This window comes from Populus nigra, chromosome 3, assembly GCF_951802175.1.
Source record: "Populus nigra chromosome 3, ddPopNigr1.1, whole genome shotgun sequence".
In the NCBI taxonomy this organism is placed as follows: Eukaryota; Viridiplantae; Streptophyta; class Magnoliopsida; order Malpighiales; family Salicaceae; genus Populus; species Populus nigra.
This window is the reverse complement of record NC_084854.1, coordinates 620,417-648,242: the sequence shown is the minus strand read 5'-3', so window position 1 is coordinate 648,242 and position 27,826 is coordinate 620,417. Positions and strand designations below refer to the sequence as shown.

The window sequence follows — 27,826 nt, the reverse complement described above, 5'->3', positions numbered from 1 at the left end:
TATCCCTTTTTTGAGGGATCACTGTTGCTGCTTCAATGCGGCGTTGATGTTGCTAAGATGGTTCCTTGGTCCTGACTGGAGACTGGTGGCTGGCTACTTCAGGCAGTTTTTGTTTAGGTGACCTGATTCCTTTAGTGACGGTACGTAGGGGAAAAAGATGGCGGACGGCTAGCTCTCTCTTTTTTTTATGCTCTCTCAAAACTTTTGATTTCTTCTCTAAGGATTGATGATTTACTGGAAAAAAAAAAGAAGCTCTCTCGTTCTCTACTCTTTTTTTTTTTTAATATGTGTTGGTATCTGTATTTATAATACACAAATTTTATAGCATATGAAAACAAAATTCTAAACAAATTTATTTATTTTTGTTAATTTCAAATTTGATTAGAATTTAAAATCAAATTTGAAAATGAATAAATACAATTTTTTTTTTAAATAAAGATTAGGAGAGAGGAGGGTAAAAAACATATTGTAGTCCTTATTTTTTTAACAAGTTGAAAAATCACTTTTTTGATCAAAATTAGTCCTCGATCATTTAATTTCAAATTTAACCTCCTTATAAAAATAAAAATAAAAATAAAAATAAATGGGTTAAAATTAAATTATAACAAAAATATTTGACAATTCATATTTAAAAAAAAAAACAATGAGTGAATAAAATAAGTTTTTGAGATTATACTAAGAGTTACAAAAGGAACTTAATTAATTTGAATTTATTTAAATTTTAAATGGATTTAATTAAGAAAATAAAAATAAAATTTTGTAAACAGACCCATGGCAACCCATGATTCACTTGCTAGTGTGCTCTGATTCAATTTCTAGTCGTTAACCTGTTTGGTAATTTCAAAGCCATAGAAATATTATTTGCAGTGCTGTGACTAACATCAAAGTTTCAAATAACACATAAATTGGGATTTTAATTGAATTTAATCGGCCATATAAATGGAAAAATATTAAGTCTCAGCAACACGACTTATAAAGGGCTTCATCTCCGAGAGAAAATGGAGAACATGGTAATCATTCTAGGGTTCATATCAAAACATTGCACTAACAGACATGTCAAATTTAGAAAACAAAAACCCACACATGTTCAGATCCTAGCACTTTGATATAATTGTCTACGATAGTGGAAATAAACTATACAGGGAAGGTTTCTTCGTAATGAATTTCATCCATTGCAGAGTGTATCAGAACTCCAAGTACTAATGTAATTGGTTCCTGTAGTGGGGGATGGTGGAGGGCGAGACAGTACTTGATCAGTTGATCTTCTCTCCATGGGAAGTTTCTGCTGCTTGCAAATTAAGTTCATCCATGTCCTTGTCTTGTCCACTGCAATCAAGAAAGGATTCTCGAAGTTCCATAAAGATGGCGTTGGCAGAAGGACCTAGAAGTGGTGTAGATAAACATAGCCAGCAGATTCAACCCCAATACTTAAACTATTAGGTAATATTCAAGAATAATTTTATATATACTACTCTCAATTAAAAGTCGTTGTCTAATTGTTTGGTCATTAAATTTTTTATAATTAACGTGTTAAATAGTTTATTTAATCCAAAAATTTAAACCAATTCAATACAAAAATTTAAAAAATTATTAGATGAGGTTTAAGAATTCTTCATGTTAGTTACTAGACTGTAACCAAAACTGAGTTAAAAAAAGAAGTAGATTAGAGCAGAAAAAGAAAGCATTATGAATGCAGTCTCATGAAAGGGAAAGAAGCTACCAGGATAAAATCTAAGAATTTGATGGTACTACTCACATGTTTGAAGATTGTTGCAGACAGTCAATCCTTTAGTCCATTGACACTTCATTGCTTGGATAACTGGGGAAAGAAAAGTAGCATGTTAGGCCAAACACATAACTGGGGAAAGAAAAACCCCCAAATTTGATATAGCTTATCAACAAGTTTTAAGTTCATGATTTGATTTCTGGAGCACAAAACTTTCTCTGACTTAAAATCCATAAAGCAAAATTAAGGAGAAGGTGAGGAGCTATTAAAACTGAAGATCAAAATTAAAAGACTTACACTGAATTTTTCTGTCAATACACACAACCATTTTCTGCAACTGATCCAGCCTGTTCCATCGTCTACAATGAGAGCAACATCAACAACCTTTTCAGCGTTAACAAACACCATGTTGATGACCATAACCTACATCAACAAGATGTCAAAACTTCTTAGAAAAATAAGCTAAACAATTACAATGTTTATTTCAACAGAAACCGACAAGATCAATAAATTTCAGTTCCTAGAATAGAAATATGAAAACATAGTAATAAGACAGCTTTTCAACTTCTAGAAAACTACAACAAATGATCTAAAAGAAGTAATAATGATTAACAGAAAAGGAGGGGATTTGAGATGGAGACATGAGAGGCAGCCTTACTTTTTAGAAGAGGAGTGGTATTTTGCGGTAAGCTAAGTTGATTGAGAGGTATGAATCCATCACCACAGGCAGCGGAGGAGATTCCGAACTGGATGCTGGAGGAGTTAGAGACAGAATTGTTTGAAAAAATATATGAGAGACGTGTGGAGAGAGAGATAGAGGGCATTTTACATGGTAATAGAGTGTTCACAACTAAACAAGAGATTTTCCACTGAAATTAAATAGCCACCTTGCAAGAAAGCAGCTCCTAGAATCTAAAGGACAAACTGTAGCTCCAAAAATCCTACTGCTCTCAACATATCAATAGTCCAAACAAAGATGCTAAGCAATATCAAACTCCTAATGGAACACAAACTGGATATTATCAAACTTTTAAAATTTTGAATGCCACATATATTTAAAAACTTATAAATTGAATATGATCAAACTTTAAAAACCACAATAGATTAAAATTTTGAATGCCACATATATTTAAAACTTATAAATTGAATATGATCAAACTTTAACATCGAGGCACTGATATTAGCTTTGAAGGCAAAGTTTTTACCAAAAGACACGCACCATCATAAATCATCAAATTTCCTCTCTTAACTATATCATAATGCTCATTCGCCCTCTTAAAACTACTGCACCATTTCTTCACTACCAATATAAGAAATAAAATAACTGTCATGTTTTACATTTCTCACTTGATTTGTTTGATTTTCCTACACTTTCTGGGCTACCAATCACGTAGCTAGAGGATAAATTATTTAAAAAAGAGAAGCCTTTGCTTGTTTAGTTAGCGGAATATTAAATTAATTCACGTGACGTTATTGAATTAAGATAAATTCATTTACGGATATTATATATTTAAAAAAGAGGAGCTTTTACTTGTTCAGAAAATTAAAGATATGAAGTAACTTAAGTTGAATTAGTCTAATACCTCGTTTGATGTGGGTGTCTGATGTTTGCTTGATCCATACCACACAGGAGTGCACTGATGACATCTGAGTCTGAATCAAAGTATTACTATGCAGGTTCAACCAGAGAAAATACTCATGATCCACCAACAGGGAAATGCAACATGTGCACATAATGCTTATCGGTCATCAACTCCAGACATCTTATTGATATTTCAAGATTTATCAGCAGTCAGATCAACACCTGCAATTTGTTTCTGTAAATGGGATGTATACGTAAGGCATGAAGTGTGAACAAGTTTCCGCAAAGTTTGTCACAGGCAAAAAATGGTAGAGTGACAACGATAACTAGCCAATTAAATAAGAAATCTCTCCAGAAGATTTACTTTCTGTACACATACTTTCACTGACTAAACTCCATAAAGCAAGAACATAAAGAAGTTAAGAGATAACTCCAGGACTACACCTGAACCAGCCTGTTCCATCCTCTAGAAGGAAACCATCACTGATTACCTTTTCAGATTTATCAAGCCCCAGTCCAGCCCCAGTACCTACACCAAAAAGATGTCGAGAGGGGGGGGGGGGGGAAGAAAACACCATGAATGAAAAGTATCGATCAGAACATGGTATTACATGAAAACAATGTTAGTCTCTAGGTAGCTCCAATACCATCATTAGTGCCTTCTATTAGTTTTTGTTTTTCAGTTCTTTTTTTAAAAAAAAAGAAAGAAAGAAAGAAAGATTGTAGTATGGAAGCAAAATGGATTTTTCCTCGAACAAAATAATCATAAGGGAAGAAATAAAAAAATTGAGGATAGATTAGGAGATTAGGGTTTGTCATTTTGTTGGGGGGCTGAACCCCTCTCCCTATTAATTGAAAAATTTTGCGAATATTCAAAGAAAAACAATAATAATTTGATCAGATGAGGGTTGTGGATGATAGAACAAATAGATAGAGAGAATATTTATGGAGTACGTAGTAATAAAAGAAATAAATTCAGGAAGAAAGGAAGAGGTTAAAAACCTTTGTATTTAAGAATAATATCCGTACGGTGAAAATGCTCTGACCGTCAAATATAAAAAGATAGATTTGTGGATAATAAAATAAATAAATACAGAAAGAGAGAGAGTATGGAGTAATAATAATAATAATAATAATAATAATAATAATAAAGAAAGGAAGGAAGGAAGAGGTTAAATACCTTTCATAATTGTAAGGATGTATGCTCGATGAAAATGCTCTAATACTCGTTAGCATATCAATCCTTCACCCTTTAAATAGCGACCCTCCTTTTGAATGTATTCGCCATATATGGAGTGTGTTTAATGTTAGGAAGCCACTCCTCCTCGCTCTCCTTTCCCCATCCTCTTGTTATTCCACTCAACTCTTCACTGCAGTAATTGATTATTAACAGTTGCAAAGAGGGAATGTAGGGTATCCTCCCTTGAGATTGAGATTGAGATAGAGACTTTAATTCTCTGCAACCGCTGATATATAATTTCTGAAGAGAAGGCATCCCCTGATCAGGCAGTGGCAGAGACTTCAATCTTGGACATTCAGAGATCGATAGATGTTGAAGAGAAGAGAGATTTTGCAGCCCTACTTCCGGAAGAGATTCCATGTCATCAATGAAAGAAATATATAGATTCTTCAATTTGGAGAGAGGACGGGTAAATGAAGAAGAAGAAGAAGAAGAAGAGACCGGTGATTTCATCTTCATTGTCTGCTGTAATGGCATTGAACTAGTGTTGGTCAAAGAAAGACCTTCATCGAGAGATGGAAACAACGGCAATGAAGTCAGATTTGGACACCATCTTATTTCTAAAGAAGAAAGATGTGGAAAACAGAGCATTCTCAACCCTTCTTGTATTGTTGACTCATCACTATCATCATTCATCTCATCTCTACTCCATCTCTTCCTCCATCCCTTCAGTCTACCACAATCAATGATAACAAGTCTCTTTAAAGATTGGAAAAACATCGACACTCCTCTTCCTCTAACCCCCTCACTATCTATGTACTCCAAATCATTCATACTCCCAAAATACAAATCTTCAAGAGAAGGGATTCCATCTAAGGGAGGGATATGCTCAAGTCTTCTACAATTTTCTAGATGAATCCTTACCAGATTTGAGAGATGTGAAAGCCAACTTGGAAACCTCATACCTCCATATTCTATCACTCTCAACTCTCCACTGCAGTAAGATATTTCTAATTCTTGCAAAGAGGTAAGGTAGGGTTTCCCTTGAGATTCAGATTGAGATGGACACTCAAATTCTCCGCAACCGCTGATATTTAATTTCTGAAGAGAATGCATCCCATGATCAGGCAGTGGCAAAGACTTCAATATTGAGCATCCCCTCATTGATAGTTGTTGAAGAGAACAGAGATTTTGCAGCCCTGCTTTTGGAAGAGATTCCATGTCATCGATGAAATAAATATATAGATTCTTCAATTTGGAGAGAGGACGGGTAAATGAAGAAGAAGAAGAAGAAGAGATTGGTGATGTCATCTTCATTGTCTGCTGTAATGGCATTGAACTAGCTCTCAACAAAATGAGAATTGACAGAGTTGGAAACAACGGCATTGAAGTCAAGTTTGGACAATCAACAATGCTCAAGGAACAAAGACATGGAAAACGGAGCATTATCAACTCATCTCTACTCTTCTTCCACCATCCCTTCAGATTAGGACAATTATAGATGCTAAGTTTCTTTAAAGATGGGAAAAATCCCGAAACTCTTCTTCCTCCACCCCCCTCGCTATCCATGTACTCCAAATTAGTCAAATACATAATCAACAATTCTCTAAGAGAAGGGATTTTATCTAAGGGAGGGATATGCTTAAGTCTTGGACAGCATATTAAATGAATCCTTACAAGATTTGATAGAAGTGAAAGCCAATGTGGAAACCCGATGGCTCTATAGCCTCTCACTTTCAACTCTTGAAGACTTGAGTTTGGCTGGAGGCCTCGCAACATTTTATCATACAAATCAATATCTGAAATATTTTCCGCCCCTATGTCCCACTTTATGGTCAACGACTGAAGATATTTTTTTTTAATCAATTTAGCTCCTTTAAATTCTGATATACAAGAACTACCCTCATATCCCTTGACTATTATTTCTAGCCTCCCTCTCAATTTATTTAACCTCATCAATTCATCCAATCCACCTATCATCACAGATTTAGGACTCCTATTTTTAGCAGCCACAAAACATGACAACGTTTGTAGACTAGTTAATTTCCCAATCCCACGAGGCATATACTCTAAATTTTCACATAAATCATCATCAAGATAGCAACCAACATCAAGATGCCTCAGATTAATGAGCTTACCAATATCCCTAGGTAGTTGCTTAAGTTTCCTACAACCATTGAGCTTGAGCACTTGCAAATTTACCAGATTGGTGACAGAATTAGAAAGCGCCTCCATCTCATTATTCGAAAGATCAAGATATTTCAGATGCTTGAGCTTTTGAATGAGAGGTGACACTTCCTTCATTCCAAAATGACTCAAAACAAGCACACGCAAACGCTTAAAGTCTCGACAAATAGACTCCCAGGCCCCCTCATCCCATTTTCCACCTTGCAATAATACAAGTGTTCTTAGACGTTGTGCACTAGGCAAAGACAAATTCAATTCCGTTTCAAATGACACGTGCCGAGTCAATTCACTAACCCTATTTCCTTCACGCTCCACTTTGATGCTCTGAAAACCAGCGACATGGGTTGCAAGATCATGCATAAAATCATGCATTTTGCAACTTTCTATGTTACCTAAACCATCCTTTTTCACTTCGTGAAAGAAGGACCTCCACAGTAAACTCTCAAAGCACTTGAGACCAACAATCTCAATACACCTACGACCTGAATTTGAAGAGCTAAGAAACCCTTGTGCAATCCAAAGTCGAATCAAATATTTTACATCTATCTTATGACCTTTCGGGAATAAGCTACAGTATGCAAAGCAATGCTTCATATATGATGGAAGAGGATCGTAGCTTAACTTTAGGGTATGTATGATGTTATCATCTTTGACCCTATTTGGAAGTTCTTGTTGGATAAAAGGCAACCACTGGTCTCTATCTTTCAAAGACATTAACCTCGCAATTGCCTTTATGACCAAAGGAAGTCCCTGACACCTCTCTACAATCTCTTTTTTTATTTTTTCGTCTTTGTAATTTGACTCTTGACCTGGACCAAAAGCCTTGTTTGAGAAAAGAGACCAAGACTCCTTTTCAGAAAGATCTTTTAACGCAAGTGGCAATCTGCTTGTTAATTTTGCAATTGCATCAGAACGTGTAGTTACCACTATCTTACTTCCTACTGCATCACGTGGTAACAACTCTTTCAACCTATCCCATTTTTCACCATCCAGACCATCCTCACCATCCCAAACATCATCAAATACAAGAAGATACTTCTTTTTTCCTATTTTCTCTTCGAGCTCTTTTTTCAGACTTTTTAACTGATCATCAATATCTCTAGTACCTACAGCCCCTTTGATAATCTTTCTAATATCTAAGCTGCCTGAGACACTTACCCAGAGTCTCACACCAAAGTTCGCCTTAACTTGCTCATCATTGAAAACATGTTGAGCTAGTGTGGTCTTCCCCAACCCACCCATTCCAACTACGGAGATGACAGAAACATTATGTTCATAGTTGGAATTCATCAGAAAAGTTTTGACTGCCTCTTTGTCACCTTCTCTCCCAACTATAACTTCAGGTTCAGAGGATGTAGTTTGCTCCCTGACAATAGTCAAAGAAGCGCTCTCCTCACCACGAACATCAAAGTTGAATTTTTTACTGTCAATTTCAATGTTATCTAGTCTCTCTCTAAGTGCTTTAACTCTATAACCCATCCGTAAACCATACACCAATTGGTTTGATCTTGAGAAAAAAAGGCGTACCTCCCTCGATACTCTTTTCCCAGGCATCAACTGTTTCCGCGGAACTTGTGTTGAGAAATCGTCCAGCAAATCCTCTGCATCATATACAGCTTCCCGCAGCTTCTTGAGCCAGACTCCGATTTGATGGTTCTGTTGTGCCTGCTCCTCATCGTCTTGAATCACAGCCTTAATCCTGGTAACTGTGTCATTGAGCTTCCGCAATTGATCTTTGAGCCCCCACCATAGTGCAACCTCCTGAGCAGTTAGGGAACCTAATGTCTTTACTATTTCCCCCGCGGTATTGAAGAGCACACCTTCAGCCATTTTTTCTTTGCAGGTTCAAAAAGGAGTGGATGGAGGAGGGAAACACAAAAAAAGAAAGGGAAAAAAATTAAAAGAACAGGTGTGACTGGGTGGTGGTTGAGGTGTTTCTTGGTTTGAGCGGTGATGATCGGTTTGAATGCTAGAAGAATGTTTATGTTGCTGTGAAGAGCGTGCGGGAAACCACAGGCTTCCGGGCTTCATTTATAGAGATAATAAGATTCGAAAATCTCCAAAACACTCAAAGCTATTAGAGATTCTGCAAGTACTCTCATGATCTCGAAATCCTTTAACCAATCTGCACTCAACAAGCAGGTGTATATTTCTTTTCTTTGCTTTTAAAAACCAATCTCTATTCCTTGCTTCATTTTAAATATCACACCAATAGACTTGTATGACTTAGCCTTGCTAAAAAGGGAAAGACAAATCCAAGGGATGTTTAGCAAAGCCAAATTATTTTTTGACATGAGATTTCAATTATGTTTTACCTTTCAAAGACAAATCCAAGGGTATGCCTACGTAATGAAAAAACGATCACTTCCCAACGATGCTTTCATTTACGTAAAGATAAGACTAAAGCTATAATTAAGAAGGCCTGCATGCACTGATCTCTCGATCTCCAAATCCCTCAGCTGGTAGTACTGCTTCTATTGCTTTGCTTTAATGAATCACTCGGGCCAGAAACTTTGTTCCTCACACTTTATTCAAAAAATGACATCAATCCAGGGTTTTATAGCTATATATACAGTACTGATGAAGGAAAGATGAGGGCCAAATTAACTGTTAAATGGAGATTTTCAGTTATGTGGAAGCAATAATGGAAGATGCCTTCCCTTTTTCAAGGGCTTATGCGTACTTGGGATCCTACAGTATCGGTCACTGAAACCAATCAGAAGAAGCAAGTGCCTTTAATGGAGGGTATGCCCCTGGCTAGTAGTAGTGAATGTAAAGACTCCTTCTTGGTGCTTTAATTATTCGTGGGTAAAGGAAATTCCAAACTATCCCAAACACTCAAAGCTATCAAAAACTCCAAATTAATCTCTTCATTGGCTACGAGTTCCTTTCTTTGCGTTAAAAAATTAATCATTACAAGAAACTTCATTAGTTCAGCGCTACTCGTCATTTCATGGACTGCTCAGAACTCATAAAGCTGTAGCTAGAAACAAGTTCAATAGCAACATATTAAAGGCATTTGAGCTTTAAAGGGTTGGTTAATGAAGTTTAATCATTTTCTAGGTTCAAATATTGGAATCAATTAAGATGTTTCATGTAGGGAAGCCACAATCTTTCAAAACGTACATTGCTAATATATCCAGCCATAATTAACTTGTTAACATTAGATTTCAATTACGTTTAGGATAATATTTAGATGTTTAGTACGCTAATGCCTTTAGTTAAAGGATAGGCCACTAAAGCTATAATCCCATTTTCATGGGGGCTTCGGCATGCATAGGGTGCTTCATTATCTGTTCACTGAAACAAATCAAAAGAAGCAAAATGCCTAGTAGTAGTGAATATGGACCCCCCCCCCCCCCCTAACTATATGATCAAAAGAGATTTCGATGCGTTTTACTCAGGCAAAATAAATTCCAAACTGTCCCAAACACTCGAGGTATAAAAAACCCCAAATCAATCCTTTGATTCGACTGCACTCAACTAGAACTTTCTTTGCTTTAAAAAATCAATCAGACCATAATCTTTGTTCTCTTAGAGTTCTAAGAAGCACGTCATTTAGGAATCTAAACAAAACATCAAAATGTTGTGAAATTCTATATATGATTTAGCGATAACACACATGTCCAGATCCCTGCACTTAAGATGTTAACATGGAAACAAATAAATATCTACAGGCTGTTCTGTTAATATTCAAAAGAAGGAACAAAATAACTCGCAACAGCATTGCAGACTGGGTAGCATTCAAAAATACTGTGAACTTCATCAGGTTGCTTTATAGTGAAACTCGTCAATTGTAGAGTATATTAAACCTTCATCCTCAAGTGATCTAATGGATTCCCTGAAACCAAAAAAACTAATTAAGACCGATTAAAATTTTGAAAAAACTAACCGGTTCAGTTTCTGTTTTTTAAGCCTAAAACCAAAAAAACCGAACCGAGCCCAAACCGAAAAAAAAAAAACCGAGCCAAACCAAAAAATCGAGCCAAACCGGAAAAAAACTGAGTCAAACAAAAAAAACTGAGCCAAACCGGTTTGCATCGGTTTTTGTTCTAAAAAACCAAACCGGACTGAAATCTGTCAGTTTGAATTGGTTTCGGTTTTTTTTAAAAAAATCAATTTAATTACTTTTTTTAATAAAAACCAAACCAAACAAATAATGATTACCCTAATATCTACGTGCTGTTCTGTTAATATTCAAAAGAAGGAACAAAATAACTCGCAACAGCATTGCAGACGGGGTAGCATTCAAAAATACTGTGAACTTCATCAGGTTGCTTTGTAGTGAAACTCGTCAATTGTAGAGTATATTAAACCTTCATCCTCAAGTGATCTAATAGATTCCCTGACCAAGACAAAAGAAAAGGCCAATTGAAGGAATCACTTGATAATGTAGAGTGAGAAGGGGTGAAGGTGTTTATGTGTTTGAGTATTATGTAAGAAAAGAAGATAGAAGAGAATGGTAAAAAACTGCAATATTATTGATGTTGCAGTAATATTAAGAAAAGGATTGAATACAGAATTGTATAATATTTCACAGCAATCGTTTACATATTTATTGAAATAAAAGCAACAGAAATGCTAACTTATAGCAGCTTAACGTGCCATGATCTGTTAACAACCTAATAGATCAACTGATTCCTAAAAACTAGGACAATTGTTTATTAAAGCATAAAAATCGTAACTGAAGAACAGAGTAGCAGCAGCAACTTGAAGCAAACTCCAACACTCCTCCTTGCTTTAAGGGCTGCATACTCCTAACCTTGTCCTTAGAAACTGAAACCTGCTTACTGGAAGTGGTTTGGTGAATAAATCAGAAAGTTGATCTTCAGATTTGCAATAAATTAACTTAACATCACCATTTTTCTGCACTTCATGTAAAAAATAAAGCTTGATGTTAAAGTGCTTGATCTTCCCATGGAACACTGGATTGAGAGATTGCAATTGCTGCTTGATTATCAACTGAAATCTTTGTTGGTTCTTCTTCCTCCATGTGCAAATCACGTAGAATTTTCTGGAGCCACAATGCTTGATTTACTGCTACTGAGGCTGCAATGAATTCAGCTTCTGCAGTAGATTGTGCTACAATCTCCTGCTTCTTTGAGCACCATGAGAAGACTCCTGAGCCAAGGCTAAAGCAATATCCAGAAGTGCTCTTCATATCTTTAATGGAACTAGCCCAGTCACCGTCTGAGAATCCATGCAGTTTAAAACTTTGGCACTTCTCATACTTTACACCATAACTTACAGTCCCTCTTACATGTCTCAATATTCTTTTTGCAGCTCTTAAATGTAATTCACTAGCTCCATGCATAAAACGGGATAAGAGACTTACAGCAAACAAAATGTCAGGCTTTGTTGTAGTAAGATACATTAAGCAACCAATTATGCTTCTGAAATAACCCTCATCAATTTTATCAGCATCGTCATCCTTGCACAGCTTTTCCTTTTGATTTATGGGTGTGCTGGTTGCTTTGCATTCCTCCATCTAAAATTTCTTCAGTATTTCCTTTGCATATTTCTTTTGGCAGATGAAAACTTCATTCTTGCTTTGCTTGACCTCCATTCCAAGAAAATAAGTCATAAGACCAAGATCAGTCATTTCAAACACATTCATCATTTCTTGTTGAATTCTTCAACCAGCAATTCATTACTTCCTGTCACCAAAAGGTCATCTACATAAAGGGACACTATAAGAACACTATTGGCCTTCAGTTTGACATACAGAGTGGCCTCGGATAAGCTTTTTTACAAAGCCTAAATTTAGCAAATGCTCATCAATCCAGCTGTACCAAGCTCTAGGAGCTTGCTTCAGCCCATAAAGAGCCTTTTGCAAAAGGTAAACCTTATCCTTTGCTCCTTGAATCACAAATCCATCAGGTTGCTCCACATATATTTCTTCTTGTAAAACTCCATTTAAGAAGGCTGATTTTACATCTAATTGAAACACTTTCCAGCCCTTATGTGCTGAGATTGCTAGCAGCAATCTGATTGTGTCCAGTCTAGCAACAGGTGTAAACGTGTCAGAATAATCAACACAAAAAATCTGAGCATACCCTTTAACAACAAGCCTGGCCTTGTGTTTGTTGATGGAGTTATCTGCATTCAGCTTCGTTCGATATATCCACTTCACTCCTATAACTTTTCTGTCTTCAGGTCTGTCAACTAATGTCCAGGTATTGTTTTTCTGAATCATTGACAGCTCCTCCTCCATGGCCTTCTTCCATTTGCTGTCTTTGAGTGCCTCTTCATATCCAGTGTTGTTACCTATTTTTAAGCCATACGTGCTAATGGAGACCTTTTTTACCAACCAGATTGCTGCCACTTTCTGTTGTTTTTTAAAAAAATGTTTTCTCACTTCGAATCCTTCATCAAAGTTGTAGTCTTGGACGCATAGATGTTTGGGCTTTCGAATCGCTGGATTTCGATAACAAAAGCTCAAAATATTCACGTTTAAATATCTACTGAGGAAGCGAAAATTCTATCGCAAAATTTCTACCGCAAAAAAATTTTCTGCCACAGGAAGGGTTTATTTTGCCTCCCAAGTTTGCATGACTGAATTGAAAAAAAGGACTGAAATAAGGGAATTAATTGCATATATAAATTGGAAGAAACTTGGCTGGGTTTTGGAGAAATGGAAAACGGGGGTAGGATCCGGAAATGGAAATTCTGCCAAGAGAGGTTGCATTTCTGCTGCAACAAAAAAACGACATCGTCTCCCTTTCATTAATTCTCTACAGCTAGACGACGCCGTATGAGAACAACCCCTTTGCTGGAAATATATTAATTCTCTACAGCTAGACGGCGCCGTGTGAGAACAACCCCTTTGCTGGAAATATAATTAGCATGGCACTGTACCCAGTCTGATTCCTTTCCCTCCTCTGCAACCTTTTGCTGCTGCTTTTTTTTGAAATCTTTCGTCCTTGCATCCTGCAACCTGCTGCACAAAACAGTCCTCCTTTGTACGCTAGGATGGAAACTGCGGCATTGTACCTCCAGTGCCAGCTGGGGAAGAGGACGCAGTCACGCAGAAGGAGCCTGGCCATCATCTAAGGGTGGGATTTCCATCCCTAACACAGACGGCTGGGATGAGAGGGAGTGCAGGTTAGCCTCTATGTGTTTTGCTCGGCTATATATATGGGGCTGTGCAGAAGAGAAAAAAGAAAAAGAGGAGAAAAAAAAAAGAAAGAAAACGGAAAGAAAGAGGAGAGGGAGACGGAGAAGGAAACACAGACAAAAAAAGAAGGGAGGGATACGGGGAGAGTTTAAATACAAAGCAAAAAAAAGAGAGGGGAAGAGTAAAAGAAAAGGAGGCGGAGAAGAGTAGAAAACAGAGAGCTAACATAAGGTTTAGTTTAGAGAAGCAGAAAATCAGTTTAAGGACGAAGGAAGATCACTTTCAGCTCATCCTACCTTGCCGAAAAGGATTTCACAAAACTCTAAAAGGGTTTTAAAGAAGCTCCTAACGGCAGAAAGAGGAAGGCTGTCTTTGGTCTTCAGAGGCAGCAAAGCTAAGGCTTTTCCATCCTTCTACACTTCCTCGTCTGCAAGCTATATTGGCAGGTACGAGTCGCTGCCCTTTCTTTTATTCCTTGCCATATGCATAGTTTGTCGTCTGCTGTTTTTTTTTTCAAAACCTGTTCCTGCTGTTTATTTTAGACAGTAGAGTTCTGTTTTGGCCACAAAGGTGCACGCTTGTTATTGTCTGCCCTGGCTGTGAGTAAATAAAAGCTTATGTTAAGAGTTGATGGTTTCTGCTTTTATTTTAGACATTAGAGTTCTGTCTTGGCCACAAAGGTGCACGCTTGTTATTGTCTGCCATGGCTGTGAGTAAGTAAAAGCTTATGTTAAGAGTTGCTGATTTTTGCTTTTATTTTAGACATTAGAGTTCATGTTTTGGCCACAAAGGTGCACGCTTGTTATCTTTCTGCCATGGCTGTGGGTTTAAATGAGTGTGGATGTTAACGTTGCTGGCCGGCCCCTTTCTTTTCCTTTTTATCCGGGAGAAATCGTGAGCCCTACAACTTCTTCATCAGTATCCCTCATCTCCTCTGTTCGGTCTGTTTAGTTTTAGAATTATGTAGGGAAGGGTTTTTGCTCCTAAGGGTTATTTGTCCAGAGGAGAAAGCAAGAGCATGAGGGAAATTCCTTTTTACATGAAGCAATCATGTTGACAGGATCTTGGGTCATTTTATTTTTTCTCTTCGTCTGCAGTTTGGCGAGAAGATAGTTGGCCATTGTTTTTTATAGTTTTAGTCTGTAACGAAGGTGGTAAAGGTACACTTCTGAGGATGTTTTTTCCTTCTGCATGAAAGAAGTATGATAACTACTAAGATTAGGAAAATAAAAGGGTGTTGGCTAATATTTTAAAAAATATAAAACTTTTATTTTTGGAGATTTGCTTTTATTCATTATTAATGTTTGGATAAAGAAATTTTAAAGGGATAAATATCCAAAATATTATTAGGAATAATTTGTTATTCATTAGTAATGTTTGGATAAAGAAATCCAAAAGGGGTTAATATCCAAAATATTATTAGAAATAATATGTTACTATTCACTACAAATGTTTGGATAAAGAAATCCCAAAGGGGTTAATATTCAAAATATTATTAGAAATAATTTGTCATTGTTCACTGTTAATTTTTGAATAAAGAAACCCCAAGTGGTAAACAAAAAAATATTTTCTAGGAATAATAAGTCATTATCCCCTAATGATAGAAGGACAAATAAACCTATGAAAGGTAAATGTCCAAATATTGTTAATAGGAATACAACTTATTTATTTTTAACATAAGGACAGATTTATGCCTAAAAATTTATTTAGAATAATTAATTGTGTATCCTTGAAAGAAGCCTCAATTATAATTGGGGACATTTCAAATTTTGATTCCACAATTTATGAATCATGAAAATATGAAATACTAAGGCAAAAATAGGCTTTTAAAGCACCTTGATTTTCCTTAGATTTCTAACTTAGTCTTTCTTTTTTTTTTCCTTGCGATTTACGAGTCGCGAACACTTGAAATACTAAGAAAAAAATGAGCTTTTAAGCACATTGAATCTCCTTAGATTTCTATCTTAGCTATCTATAAATTCATAATTTCAAATCAAACATAGACTTTAAGAGATCTGCACCGTTTCTCTTTGGCACTCTATAGACATCTAAAGGTAGGATCTATATTGGCCAAGGGTTCTTTCCTGTAGACTTTGAACCCAAGTTTCGTTCATCATAGCAGACTTATCCTAGGAAACTGATGGGATTAGAGAACATCAATACCATAGCAATTATAGGCAAACCAAACACCAAGCAGCTTACCTTAGGTAGGGCGTACTAGGGGTGCTAAAACCTTCCCTTTACGCAACCAGTCCCTTGTCTTAGAATCTCTGAAAGACCAGTTAGGTTTCCTAGTGACCATAATACTAGGTGGTGACTCCCTTTTTCACAAACAAAGACCCCGACATCAATCCCTGCTACCAGGAAGGGTCGCCACGACGTCGAGCTCTCAAGAGGGTACGACATCCAGCAGGTTCATAAAATGCAATGTTGCATCTTTGATAAATGTCTGACAGCAGCCTTGTGCCTCTAATTAGAGGATCATCTTCTAGTTCATTCTGCCACTGAGGAGTTATTTGATCTTCAGAAGGAGTGCTCTGTTGAAGGTTCTTCCGGTCCCATTGCTCATCTTCATTGAAGTGTACATCCCTTGTAATTGATATCTTCTTTGTTTGTGGATGATACACTTTGTATGCTTTGGAGACTAAGCTGTATCCCACAAATATACCTGGAAGTGCTTTCTTATCAAGCTTGTCACGCTTGACCTGAGGAATGTGGACAAAACACACACTGCCAAATACTTTAAGAAAGTTCAGTGAAGGTTTATATTCATACCAGACTTCGAATGGTGTTCTTTCATTCAAAAACGTGGCTGGAAGTCTATTTTGAAGAAAGACTGTTGTATTTGCTACCTCTGCCCAGAATTCTTTAGGCAACTCCTTGTCATGCAACATACACCTAGCCATCTCCATTACATATCTATTTCTCCTTTCACTAACCCCATTTTGCTCTAGAGTGTAAGGAGCAGTGAGCTGATGTTCAATTCCAGCTTCTTCACATAATAGATTAAATGTTGCTGAAGTATACTCCTTCCCATTATCTGATCTTATGATTTGAATCTTGCAGCCACTCTGATTTTCCACCATCTTCTTGAATTTCCAGAAGATTCCAGCAACCTCTAACTTGAACTTCAAGAAAAAAATCCAGCACATTCTTGAAGAATCGTCAATGAACACAATGTAGTAGAGACTACCTTTCAGTGATGGTGTTCTTTGAGGTCCTCCTACATCTGTGTGAATGAGTTGCAGCTTTTGAGATGCTTTCCAGGAACATTTAGGAAAAGGCAGCCTCCTTTGTTTGCCAAATTGACAAGCATGACAATTCGGTATTTGATTAGCAAGAGCAGGCAATCCTCTTATCACTTCATTCTTCTTCATTGTCAGCATTCGCTGGAGATGACAATCACCAAGTCTCTTGTGCCAAGTTTCAGTGATGCTTGTATTTGTGGAATAGGCTGTATGTTCCTCCTCAGTTGGAAAAAATGAAAAGCTTTTCCCTTTCATTTTAACTTATAAAATTTTCTGGCCAGCAGCATCATATATGAGGCAGCAATGATCTGCAAATGTAACTTTGAATCCCTTTTCTATTAGCTGACCCACACTCAGCAAATTTTGATCAATATCAGGTACGTAAAGAACATCTGAAATAGATTTTGTACCTGAGTTTGTTGTAATTGAAATGGTTCCTTTTCCCTTTGCTAAAATATAGTCACCATTTCTTATTCGAACCTTTGTGATTTCAATGGACTGCAAGTCTTTGAAAAGGGTTCTGTCACATGTCATGTGGTTTGTACAACCACTATCGATCAGCCAACATTCTGATGAGCTCCTGGTTGAAAAACAGGTTGCCACAAACATTTGATTTTCATCATCTTGATCAGCAACTTGAGCATCTGCTTCTCGTAACTGAAACTTGTTTTTTGCAGATTACAGCTTCATGTCCAAGCTTATTACACTTATTGCACTTTGCATCTGGCCTCTTCCAGCATTTGAATGGTGGATGACATGTTCTTCCATAGTGCTGACAAGGTGGATAGCTTCTTTTTGAATTTCTACCCTTGCTCTGATTTATGTTGCTGGCAGTGTTTTCATTGCTTGAAAGTTGATATTTCTTGAAATATTTCTTCTTGCCATACTCTTGATGCTTGGCTGGCAAGGCTCCTTCAGAAATACGATCCTGCCTCATAAGTCTGCGTTGCTCTTGAGCCTGCAAGGCATTTATCAGCTCTGCCAAGATTATCTTGGACAAATCTTTTGTATTCTCCAAGGTGGTTATGGATGCTTCATATCTCTTAGGCACTGTTACAAGAATTTTCTCAACAATTCTGCAATCAGAGAAATCTGTGCCAAGTAACCTTACCTTGTTGACAATCCCAAGCAATCTATCTGAGTACTCCTTTATAGTCTCAGAATCCTTCATTCGTTGCAGTTCAAACTCTCTTATCAGGTTCAAACTTTGCATGCCATGAATTCTTTCATCTCCTGCATATTCCTTCTTCAAATAATCCCAAACATCTTTCGCTGATTTAAGAGACATAATCCTGGTGAAGATTGTTGTGGAAACAGCAACAAATAGACAAGCTTTTGCTTTTGATTTTGATTTCCTTGTTTTTGTTTCTTTGTGATTTTTTATCTGAGCTACTGTTGGATTAGTAGGCAGCGGATGAACTTCATAATCGTCTTCAACAGCTTCCCAAAGATCCAAGGCATCCAAATAGGTCTCCATTTTGACTGTCCAAAGTTGATAGTTCTCTCCATCAAAGATAGGAGAAGATATGTGAGAAAAACTTGATTCAGCCTCCATTACAAGTCCCTTCAAGAAATAAAAGCTCTGATACCAATTGAAGGTGTTTATGTGTTTGAGTATTATGTAAGAAAAGAAGATAGAAGAGAATTGTAAAAAACTGCAATATTATTGATGCTGCAGTAATATTAAGAAAAGGATTGAATACAGAATTGCATAATATTTCACAGCAATCGTTTACATATTTATTGAAATAAAAGCAACAAAAATGCTAACTTATAGCAGCTTAACGTGCCATGATCTGTTAACAACCTAACAGATCAACTGATTCCTAAAGACTAGGACAATTGTTTATTAAAGCATAAAAATCGTAACTGAAGAACAGAGTAGCAGCAGCAACTTGAAGCAAACTCCAACAAGGGGAGAGAGAGGTTACTTGATCTTCTCCATGGGAAGTTTCAGCTGTTGGCAAAGTTCATCCATGTGCATCCCTTTTTCCTGTCCACTGCAACCAAAAACCCTTCTCAACATTCGTAAAGGAACTAAACGTAAGTTCAGTATTAGCAGATTAAAATTTAATAGCAGTCAGAATAGTGTTTGCAAAACATGGCTTACTATTCCAAGCAACGCTGCAAAACTTAATTGTCCATAGCTGTCAGGACAAACTGCATTTGTTTTTGAAAAAAAGAAACCAAAAGAAAAAAATTAATGGACTGCTCAAAAAACTAAAAACAAGTTCAGTAGCAACAGATTAAAACAGAAAAGGAACATCTCTCCATGGCATGGGGCAGAGTGATGTTTTAAACAAATAGAACTCCAATGAAACAAGGAACTATTCCAAATTAGCAGCCTACAGCCGGAGGACAAAAGAGATTGAGAACCATAGAGAACTTGATATATTAAACGCAATCAAAGGTACTACGGTGGCACTAAGAAAGGGCAAGGCAACCACAGACAACATGAGATTTCTAGGAGAAAGAAGCTGCGTGGAGTAAAGAGTTTAAATGTTCCACTCACATGCTTGAAGACTGTTGCGGACGGTCAAGGACCAATTGATCACAATCCTTTAGCCCATCAACATCAAATTGCTTGGACATTGAAAAAATGTTTATTTGAAGCTGTCCCATACCAGGTTTGATGTGAATGTCTGACCATTCCACACAGGAGTGTTCATTGATGATTCAACCATACGAGGCTGAGTTGAAGCTCGACCCTACAACTTCAGTTGAAACAAATTCAAACCACCAACCAGCAGAAGACACAATATGCTCTCAAATCATTTCAGAAACTTAATCCCTGATTTTTTAAACACCAAACTAGTTGGAGTTCGGACAAATAAAATAAGGTTTTCTAAATTTTTTTAATTTAGGATGGATGACATACCGCTCACCCAATTACAAAAAAGAAATTAAAGGCTCAGTAAAACAGCTTGTCAAGACAAGCCCAAACGCAGGCCCTAACAAAAATGGGTTAGGCGGGTTGGCTAGGCCCAACAGTGCCTTGCATTTGCTTTTTTTTTTCTAATTGTTTTTTAAAAATTAATGATTTGTTATGATTTTTTCTCTAAATATTTTTAATTTATATTTAAATTAGTACCCATTCTTTCTTTTATTTTATTTGGAGTGTCTCTTTTAAATGATAATTATTTTTTTAGTTATGCATTTAAATATGAAAAGTTTTTCTGATTAATCTATAATTTTTTTTTATTGATGAACTTTAGTTTTGATAATAAAAAAAAATTATTTTCAGATAATATTTCTAATATGTGCAACCTTGCAAGGTGTTTTTTCCTCTTTTATTTTATCCAATATATTTAATTTTGGCTATATTTATATTATTATTTGCTTGAATAAAAAGATTATTTTAATAAATAAATTTAGCAAATACAACCAGGTAAATATCTCGTTTTTTAAGATTAAATATCTTGATCTACACCTATCTTTTGATTTTTTAAGTTTTATTTTTAGGTATCGTTAATAACTTTTTATTTATTTATTTGCACACATTGTTGTCAATTTCTTTGATTACATATATATGCACAAAAAAATTATTTTAACTTAATTTTTTAAAACTATAGAAATGTATTGAAAAAACTTGTATATATAATTTTTCTATAGAAAATAGAAATATCTAATATACAGAGAAGCTATATTTTATTTTGTGTATTTTTTTAATGTATAGTTTTTGTATTTGTGTTTTGATTAGGAGTTCTGGATGAGGCTGAGGATTTTGGTTTATGTTTTTTACAAGTGTGTTTCATGGTGACCTCTGCAAACGTGTGGAGCCATTGCCTCCTCACAAACCATAGATTCTTATAAATGTCGGCAACTCTTTGACATTTTTCTCTTTATAATGTCACCATGAAAGTCTTTACATGTCGAGTTGATAATAAGGTTTGCTCTTTTTATTAATTACATGGATTCGAAACGTGGAATCAGTATTCAGGTATGAGAGATATCCCTTTAAAATATTTTGGAGAAAGATTTAATCGTAATTAATATATAAATTGATTTGAACACACACACACACACCAACTATGTTTAACTTTTGATTAAAAATACCGAATAGAAGAGAAACAGAACTGAAAAAGTTTCAAAACATGGGTGGAGTGTTGAAGATTTTTTTAAAAAATATATTTAGTTCTTAAAATTTTAAAAATAACATAAATTATATAATTTAAGTTTCTTTAAATTAAAAAAAAAACATTTTTGAACAAGAGATTATTTAAATTGTTTTTTATTTCACAAAATAGATTTTTTTTTTTGTGTCCATGAGTTCTATGAAATGAGAGAGGCTTAATGGTGTTTTTTTTAAGTTTCAATGTTGTCTGAAAAATAGATCTAAAATGAGAAGAATCTAACTCAGTTTGATTTCAGTTTTTGGTATTTTGAGTTGATGAATTGGTATTTGATAATTCCGATTATGTTATTGAGATGTTTTTGGGTTGAATGATTTAAAAGTTTGAAATTTTGAATAAAAAAAGTTTTGCTCTTATTTTTCAACTACCATAATGGTGACCAAAATCTAGGCTCGTTGGTGACACATTGTTAGCTTTGGCATGTGACATGTCACGTGCATAATTTTTTCCAAGAAAAAAAGGGGCGAACATCCTCCCTTTTAAAAATAAAATCAATCCAAGACACACAAGCCTGAGTTTGAATGCTCACCGAGGCGCTAAAGATTTTTCTTAATGGCCTAGGTGTGCTAGGCCATAAACCCGAGTGTCTGGCCTCTTTTTTGGCCCTCGTTTTTTTTTGTGTATGCGCGCGCGCACGTGTAGGTTAAGTATAAGTTTAAGATAAAAGAATTATTTCAGTTGAGTTCATGATCTGGGTTATCGCACCCTCCCGAGAGCTCGACGTCGCGGCGACACTTCCTTCGTAGCGGGGATTCGATGTTGGGGTCTTTCTGTTGTGAAAAAGGGAGTCGCCACCTAGTACTATGGTCACTAGGGAACCTAACTGGTCTTTCAGAGATTCTAAGGCAAGAGACTGGTTGCGTAAAGGGAAGGTTTTAGCACCCCTAGTACGCCCTACCTAAGGTAAGCTGCTTGGTGTTTGATTTGCCTTATAACTGTTATGGTGTTGATGTTCTCTAATCCCATCAGCTTCCTAGGACAAGTCTACTCTGATGAATGAAATCTAGGGTGCTTTAAAAACCTATTTTTTGTCTCGTAAACCGTGGAGTAAAAAAAATGAAATGTCCTCGATTATAATCAAGGCTTTTTTCAAGGATTTGTGCGGATTTATTATTCCTAGAAAATTATTTTGGATATTTACCACTCCGGGTTTCTTTATCCAAATATTAACAGTGAATAATGACATTATTCCCAACAATATTTTGGATATTCGTCCTTTAAGGATTTCTTTATCCAAACATTAGAGGTGAATAATAGATGAATTTCCCCAAAATAAGATTTTTATATTTTTTGGAATATTGGCCAATACCCTTTGGAGTTTTACAAACATGTTGTAAAATCCAGAAATGCAAGAAAAATGATTTTTGTTGTGTTTAAGAAATCCATGCGAAAACACATTTTTAAAACTTCAAATATTTGTTTTTTATATAAAAAACGTAAAAACAATGTTAGGGTATTGGCCGTATGCAGGAAAACAAAACATTTTTCATTTTTATATTTTTTTGATGTCTCGACGAAAACCGGGTATTTTCTTCCGGACATGTATCTTTACCATATAAAAAAACAAGCAGATATTGATAAACAATGCATCAACAAACTTTCAGAAAATCACATATTTAAATAATTCTTTGAAGCAAATTTTCCGAACGGGCCAGACCCGGCCCACAAAGAGACTGGGCCGAAATCAGCCCAACATAAAATGGGCCCACTTTCTACAGGGCTGGGCTGAGTCCAACCCAAAACAACATAGATGGGTTACTGTCCACTATACAGTAACGGGGGTACTGTTCACCTGCATAGTAACCCGTTACTGTTCAAGCGAATTAAATTTCACTTGAACAGTGCAAACACAAAGCAAAAAAATGCATCAAAGCTGGCGGGTTACTGTTCAAGTGAATTAATTCACTTGAACAGTGTAAATGCAAAGAAAACCAATGCACGCAAAGGGTGACGACAACAAACCTGGAGACGAAAAAGCTGTCTGCGTTCGTCTGTTTCAAATCTTTTCCTCCGCTCCGCGTTCGTTTTGTCTGTTTTTCCTTTCCTCTATGCCATCGTCACTCTCTCTCCCGGTTTTCTGCTCTTTCTTCTTCCCTGCTCTGCAGATGTTATATGTAAAAAATTGAAAGCAAAGTCTGAAAGAGATGATTAGCTGGTGTGGTTGGTGGTGTTGCTGCAGTTGCTCTTCCTCCTCTCTAGTGTTGCTGCTGCTGCCTTTCCTCCTCGTCTGTGCAGTTGCTGGTGCGGTTGGTGGTGTTGCCGCGGCTGCTCTTCCTTCCGGTGTGGCTGCTGCTGCTGGGATGGAGGAGATGATGAGGTCGTTGGCAGCGCTGGTGCAGCTCCTGGCGTTGCTGCTGCTGCTGCTGGGATGGAGGAGATGATGAGGTGATGAAGGGGATGATGAGCTGGCAGTGGTGTTGGCAGTGCTGGTGCGGCTGGTGGCATTGCTGCGGCTGCTCGTCCTCCTAGTTTCCCCGTGGGCTGCTGTTGCTGGGATAGAGGAGATGATGAGGTTATTGGCAGCGCTGGTGCGGCTCCTGGTGTTGCTGCTGCATGCTCTTCCTCCTGATGTGGCTGCTGGTTCGGATGTAGAAGATGCTGTGCAAACAGGGGTGAAAACCTTTGCTTTACTGCCTTTGAAACCTAAAGAATGCCTTCCTTTTTTTCCTCTCTCGTTCTCTTTTTTTTTTCTATGCCAACCCTCTCTGCTCTTTACTCTTCTCTTCGCCTCCTCCTCCCTCTGCTGGAAGAAGAAGAAAGCAGTCTGTTATAAATGCCAGAACCGGAGACCACCCTCACATTCTTTCATCTCCACCGTCTCTGTTTAGGGAAACAGTCCCAGTCCTTAGAGGATGATGAGGGCGTTGGCAACGTTTGGCAGAGAAGGCTGTTTCGTGTGCAGGGAAGAAATGGCCGAGAGAGGGGAATGGCCAAGGAGGGGAACTGGTTTTGAGTGTTCTATCTTTTTTCGTTCAAAAACTAAACTCTTTCTTGTTTTCAAAAACTCTCATCCCCCTTTTTCCAAAAACTCTCTCCCCCTTCTTTTGTTAATTAATTGTGAGCGGTACACAAGTGGAGCGGGCTCTGTCGCGCATGGACATCGGGTGAGGTCTCCAATAGGCGTGGCTTTGCAGGGCACGCCTGCGCTGTTTTCTAGTCATGGGGTTTTGGGTTTTTGTAGCAGCATGCGGGGAGAGAGAGAGGAACGATGTCTACACTATTTTGGGTTTTTTTCTTTTTAATTAATTTTTATTTATTTTTATGGGGATTCAAAAATGAGTTACAACATGGGTCATAAGTTTGATAAGTTAAGTCAAACTCCTGGGCTATTATTTGTTTTCTTCTAATTTTGTTTTTTTATTAATACCTTTTTTTCAGCATTTTTTTTTAAAAAAAATATTTTAATAAACAAAATGTAGCAAACATAAAAAGATAAATATCATGTCTTGCGAGATTAAATATCTTGATCTACATATATCTCTTGATTTCTCAAGTTTTAATTTTAAATATTGTTAGTAACTTTTTATTTATCTTTTAACATGCATAGTTTTTGATTTATTGATTACAAGTATGCATAAACTTTTTGTTTTGTACTTAAATTTTTGAAACTATACAAATGTGTTGAAAAACATGCTTATATAATTTTGTTTTATAAAAAATAAAAATATCTGACTTACAGCAAAGCACGAGTCACATAACTCATTATCGTTATTTTATATATTCATCTTTATTTTTTAATCAGATATATTTATATTTTTTTTTGTATTTATTCATTATTATCGACCGGACCGAGGTGGTGTGTTGTAATAAAATGTAGAGTATTTTTAATTAAAAATATATAAGAATAATGTTTCTTAAAGTAAATCAAATTAAAGTGTTTAGACAGACGGAGGATAGAACTAGGAGGACAAAGCACACTCTATAAACTAAGGATTCCAAAATCAGCTGTTATAAAAACAGGATGAGCAGTAAATAATCTCAGACTGGTCGGGAAAGCCTATGACCTCCATGAAAACAATGATAGTCTCTTGTAATATGATTCTGCCTTCAGTTTTCCGTACTGACTATTGTATCTGGTCCCATATGCATGCAATGGCTTAAGGTGACTGATTTCCGAGTTCAAAGTTACTTGCACCGCAGTCCAATCATTCAGGTTCTTTAGTGGTAGCACTTGAAACTGTTAAGAGCTTTTCTTGATAAACTGGATAGATTGGATTGTGCATCGGAATTTAGTTATTGATCGAACTGCATTCACAGCAATGGTTATTGATGCATTGCTAAACTGTGGTTCCATGAATGGTATGCCACATTTGGATTGTTACTCAGGGTTCCGCAGTGCTTTATCAATTTAGGTTATAAGCTGCGTTGGAATTGAAATTTGAATTAATATCAGCATTTTGTAATATTTAAGCATTTAACCATATATGCATGCATGTATTCTTTAAAAAAAGAGCTCTGTTTTTTTTCATGCTGAATAGTACCATCTGATTCATTTTAATGGGTAAAGGCTACACAAAGTGTATATAGTTGAACTTCTACTTCCTTCACTTCTGACGCTAGCTGTCACACCCCTCTCCAAATAACTTTCGTAATGCATCTTAGTATCTTTGATTATATTCACTTTAGAATTGTGCTTTAAGTTAGTTAAGTAAACCTACCTCTCTAATTGCTTCTTATTGTTACCTAATCAATTAAATTTACCTACCAGACATGTATTTGTAAGCATACACAACCTGCTGTCCATCAAACAAACTTATATGACATCTTGTTGTCTTGTCTTGATCATTCACTTATATCTTACATCTTTGCAGATAGCTATCCTATTGATCAATTACACACTAAAAGAGTCCATGCATGATACGTTTACACGTGCATTTACATGTGTATAAACCGATGTGGCAAATCAATCCATTCCCAACCCAAAACTCTACAGAGTCGGTTGGTCGTGCTTTTGAGGAAAGTTTCTTGCCTCTAGCATATAAACCGTTGAATGAAGACTTTACTAGAAAGGTAGAATCAACCGATCTGAGTGTATCAACTGCTTTAACAGCTGGGCCCATCACTGCAGAGCATCCAATTCCCAACTATACCCCTAATCTGCTCGAGAATTTTGGCAGCTAGAAGAGAGAGTTGAAGCAGATAATCTCTTAAGGACGAAAACACACTATAGCTCGATCCTCATTCCTTCTTACTTAGGAAATGTGACGTATCTTTAGAACTCAATCAATTCCATCGATCGGCCGGAAAGCCTATCTCTTTTGGTACAGAAGGACATAGGGGCGAATGCTTGAATGAGAGAGGCTAGGAGTTGAACCTAGATTACACACTGACCCGCTCTACCACCGCTGGAATATGTCCACAAAGAACTGGTAATTGTAGTAATATAAAGAACAACCTTTTGTTTTTGCTGATGAAGGGGAAAAGAACAATGAACTAAGTCCACGATGGAAAGAATAAAAAAGAAAGAACACAGAATTTAGTATTTAAGTATAAAGAACAAAGAGCAAAATTGAGTTAGTTGGTTACTGCCATCCCAAGTCTTTTATTTATAGAAAAGAGAAAACAACCATTACAAAATTTCAAGGAAGAACAAACACAAGAGACGTACCAGCCGTCTTCTCCTTTATTTAAGGAGATGTTTACAAGCTAGTTTAATCCTAGATAAACTTAACAAAAGAATTCAAAAACATATCCTAATCTAGATCATGATCTCAGCTAACAACTAGATAACTATGCATTAGATTACTGCTAAGTAATCCTGTTCTAGCTTAGGTACCAAACTTCAACACTCTTCCTTGGTTCCAAAGCTAGTCATTCCAATTCTTGCCCTCAGATCTTCAAACCTGGTTTTAGCCAACGGTTTGGTAAAAATGTCTGCTAGTTGATCTTCAGAAGTGCAGTAGCATAGTTCCAGTTCCCTTTCTTGCTGAAATTGTCTGATTGCATGAAATTTGATCTTCATATGCTTGGTTCTGTCATGAAAGACCGAATTTTTAGAAATGGCTATAGCTGACATGTTGTCACAAAACAATGTTGTGGGATTTTGTTGATTGCAGTCTAAATCACTTAGCATCTTCCTTAGCCATATTAGTTGTTTTGCTACCACATAAGCAGCTATGTATTCAGCCTCTGCTGTAGAATGTGCCACCACCGATTGCTTCTTTGAATTCCAACAAAACACACTCTTTCCCACAGCAAAGCAGTAGCCTGAAGTACTCATCATTCCTTCATCACTTCCTCCCCAGTTACTGTATGAAAATCCAACAAGATTGATTGAGCTGGATTTCACAAAATGTATGCCAAAACCTGAAGTTCCTCTAAAATATCTTAATACTCTCTTAGCTGCCACAAAATGGTTTTGACTTGGCTCTTGCATGAACCTAGAAAGATAATTCACATCAAATTGAATGTCAGGACGTGTGGCTGTTAAATATAGCAAACTCCCAATTAGACTCCTGTAAACTTTCCCATCAGCTTATGGTGCTCCATCCTTTTTCATTAGCTTCTGCCCCTGTATCATAGGTGTGCTTACTAGCTTGCATTTACTCGTTGCAAAATTGTCCAGTATTTTCAAGGAAAAACATTTTTGACAAAGAAAGTAACCTTGATTAGATTGAGTTACTTCCATTCCTAAAAAATATGTCAACAAACCA

The 27,826-nt window shown here is 36.5% G+C and overlaps 2 protein-coding genes and 1 pseudogene across 4 annotated transcripts in view; all 3 read right to left on the bottom strand.

Moving 5' to 3' along the window:
- Positions 1-27,826, bottom strand: part of LOC133689541 (putative disease resistance protein RGA4) — a 99,899-nt gene that overhangs the window by 45,319 nt on the left and 26,754 nt on the right. The window lies entirely within an intron of this gene.
- On the bottom strand, positions 1,166-8,689 carry LOC133688173 (putative disease resistance protein RGA3; annotated as a pseudogene).
- On the bottom strand, positions 10,249-19,685 carry LOC133687940 (replication protein A 32 kDa subunit A-like). 2 transcript variants are annotated; one of them, XM_062107296.1, is made up of 3 exons: positions 19,553-19,685; positions 18,972-19,040; positions 10,249-10,516 (listed from the first exon to the last, which is right to left on the bottom strand). In XM_062107296.1, exons 1-3 carry the CDS (start codon positions 19,660-19,662, stop codon positions 10,441-10,443), a joined length of 255 nt encoding a protein of 84 aa, XP_061963280.1. In that variant the 5' UTR covers positions 19,663-19,685; the 3' UTR covers positions 10,249-10,440. The 2 variants fall into 2 exon arrangements, with proteins under 2 accessions (XP_061963280.1, XP_061963279.1); XM_062107295.1 differs by lacking the exon at positions 10,249-10,516 and adding an exon at positions 10,852-11,020.

What these genes read in the sequence shown, in the direction of transcription:
- LOC133687940 (XM_062107296.1), bottom strand. Translation starts at nt 19,662, where the DNA reads ATGGGACAGCTTCAAATAAACATTTTTTCAATGTCCAAGCAATTTGAT. An exon ending in CCGCAACAGTCTTCAAGCAT is followed by an intron (nt 19,041 to 19,552) that starts GTGAGTGGAACA and finishes TTTTGGTTGCAG; the next exon opens with TGGACAGGAAAAAGGGATGC. An exon ending in CTTCCCATGGAGAAGATCAA is followed by an intron (nt 10,517 to 18,971) that starts GTAACCTCTCTC and finishes TTTTGGTTTCAG; the next exon opens with GGAATCCATTAGATCACTTG.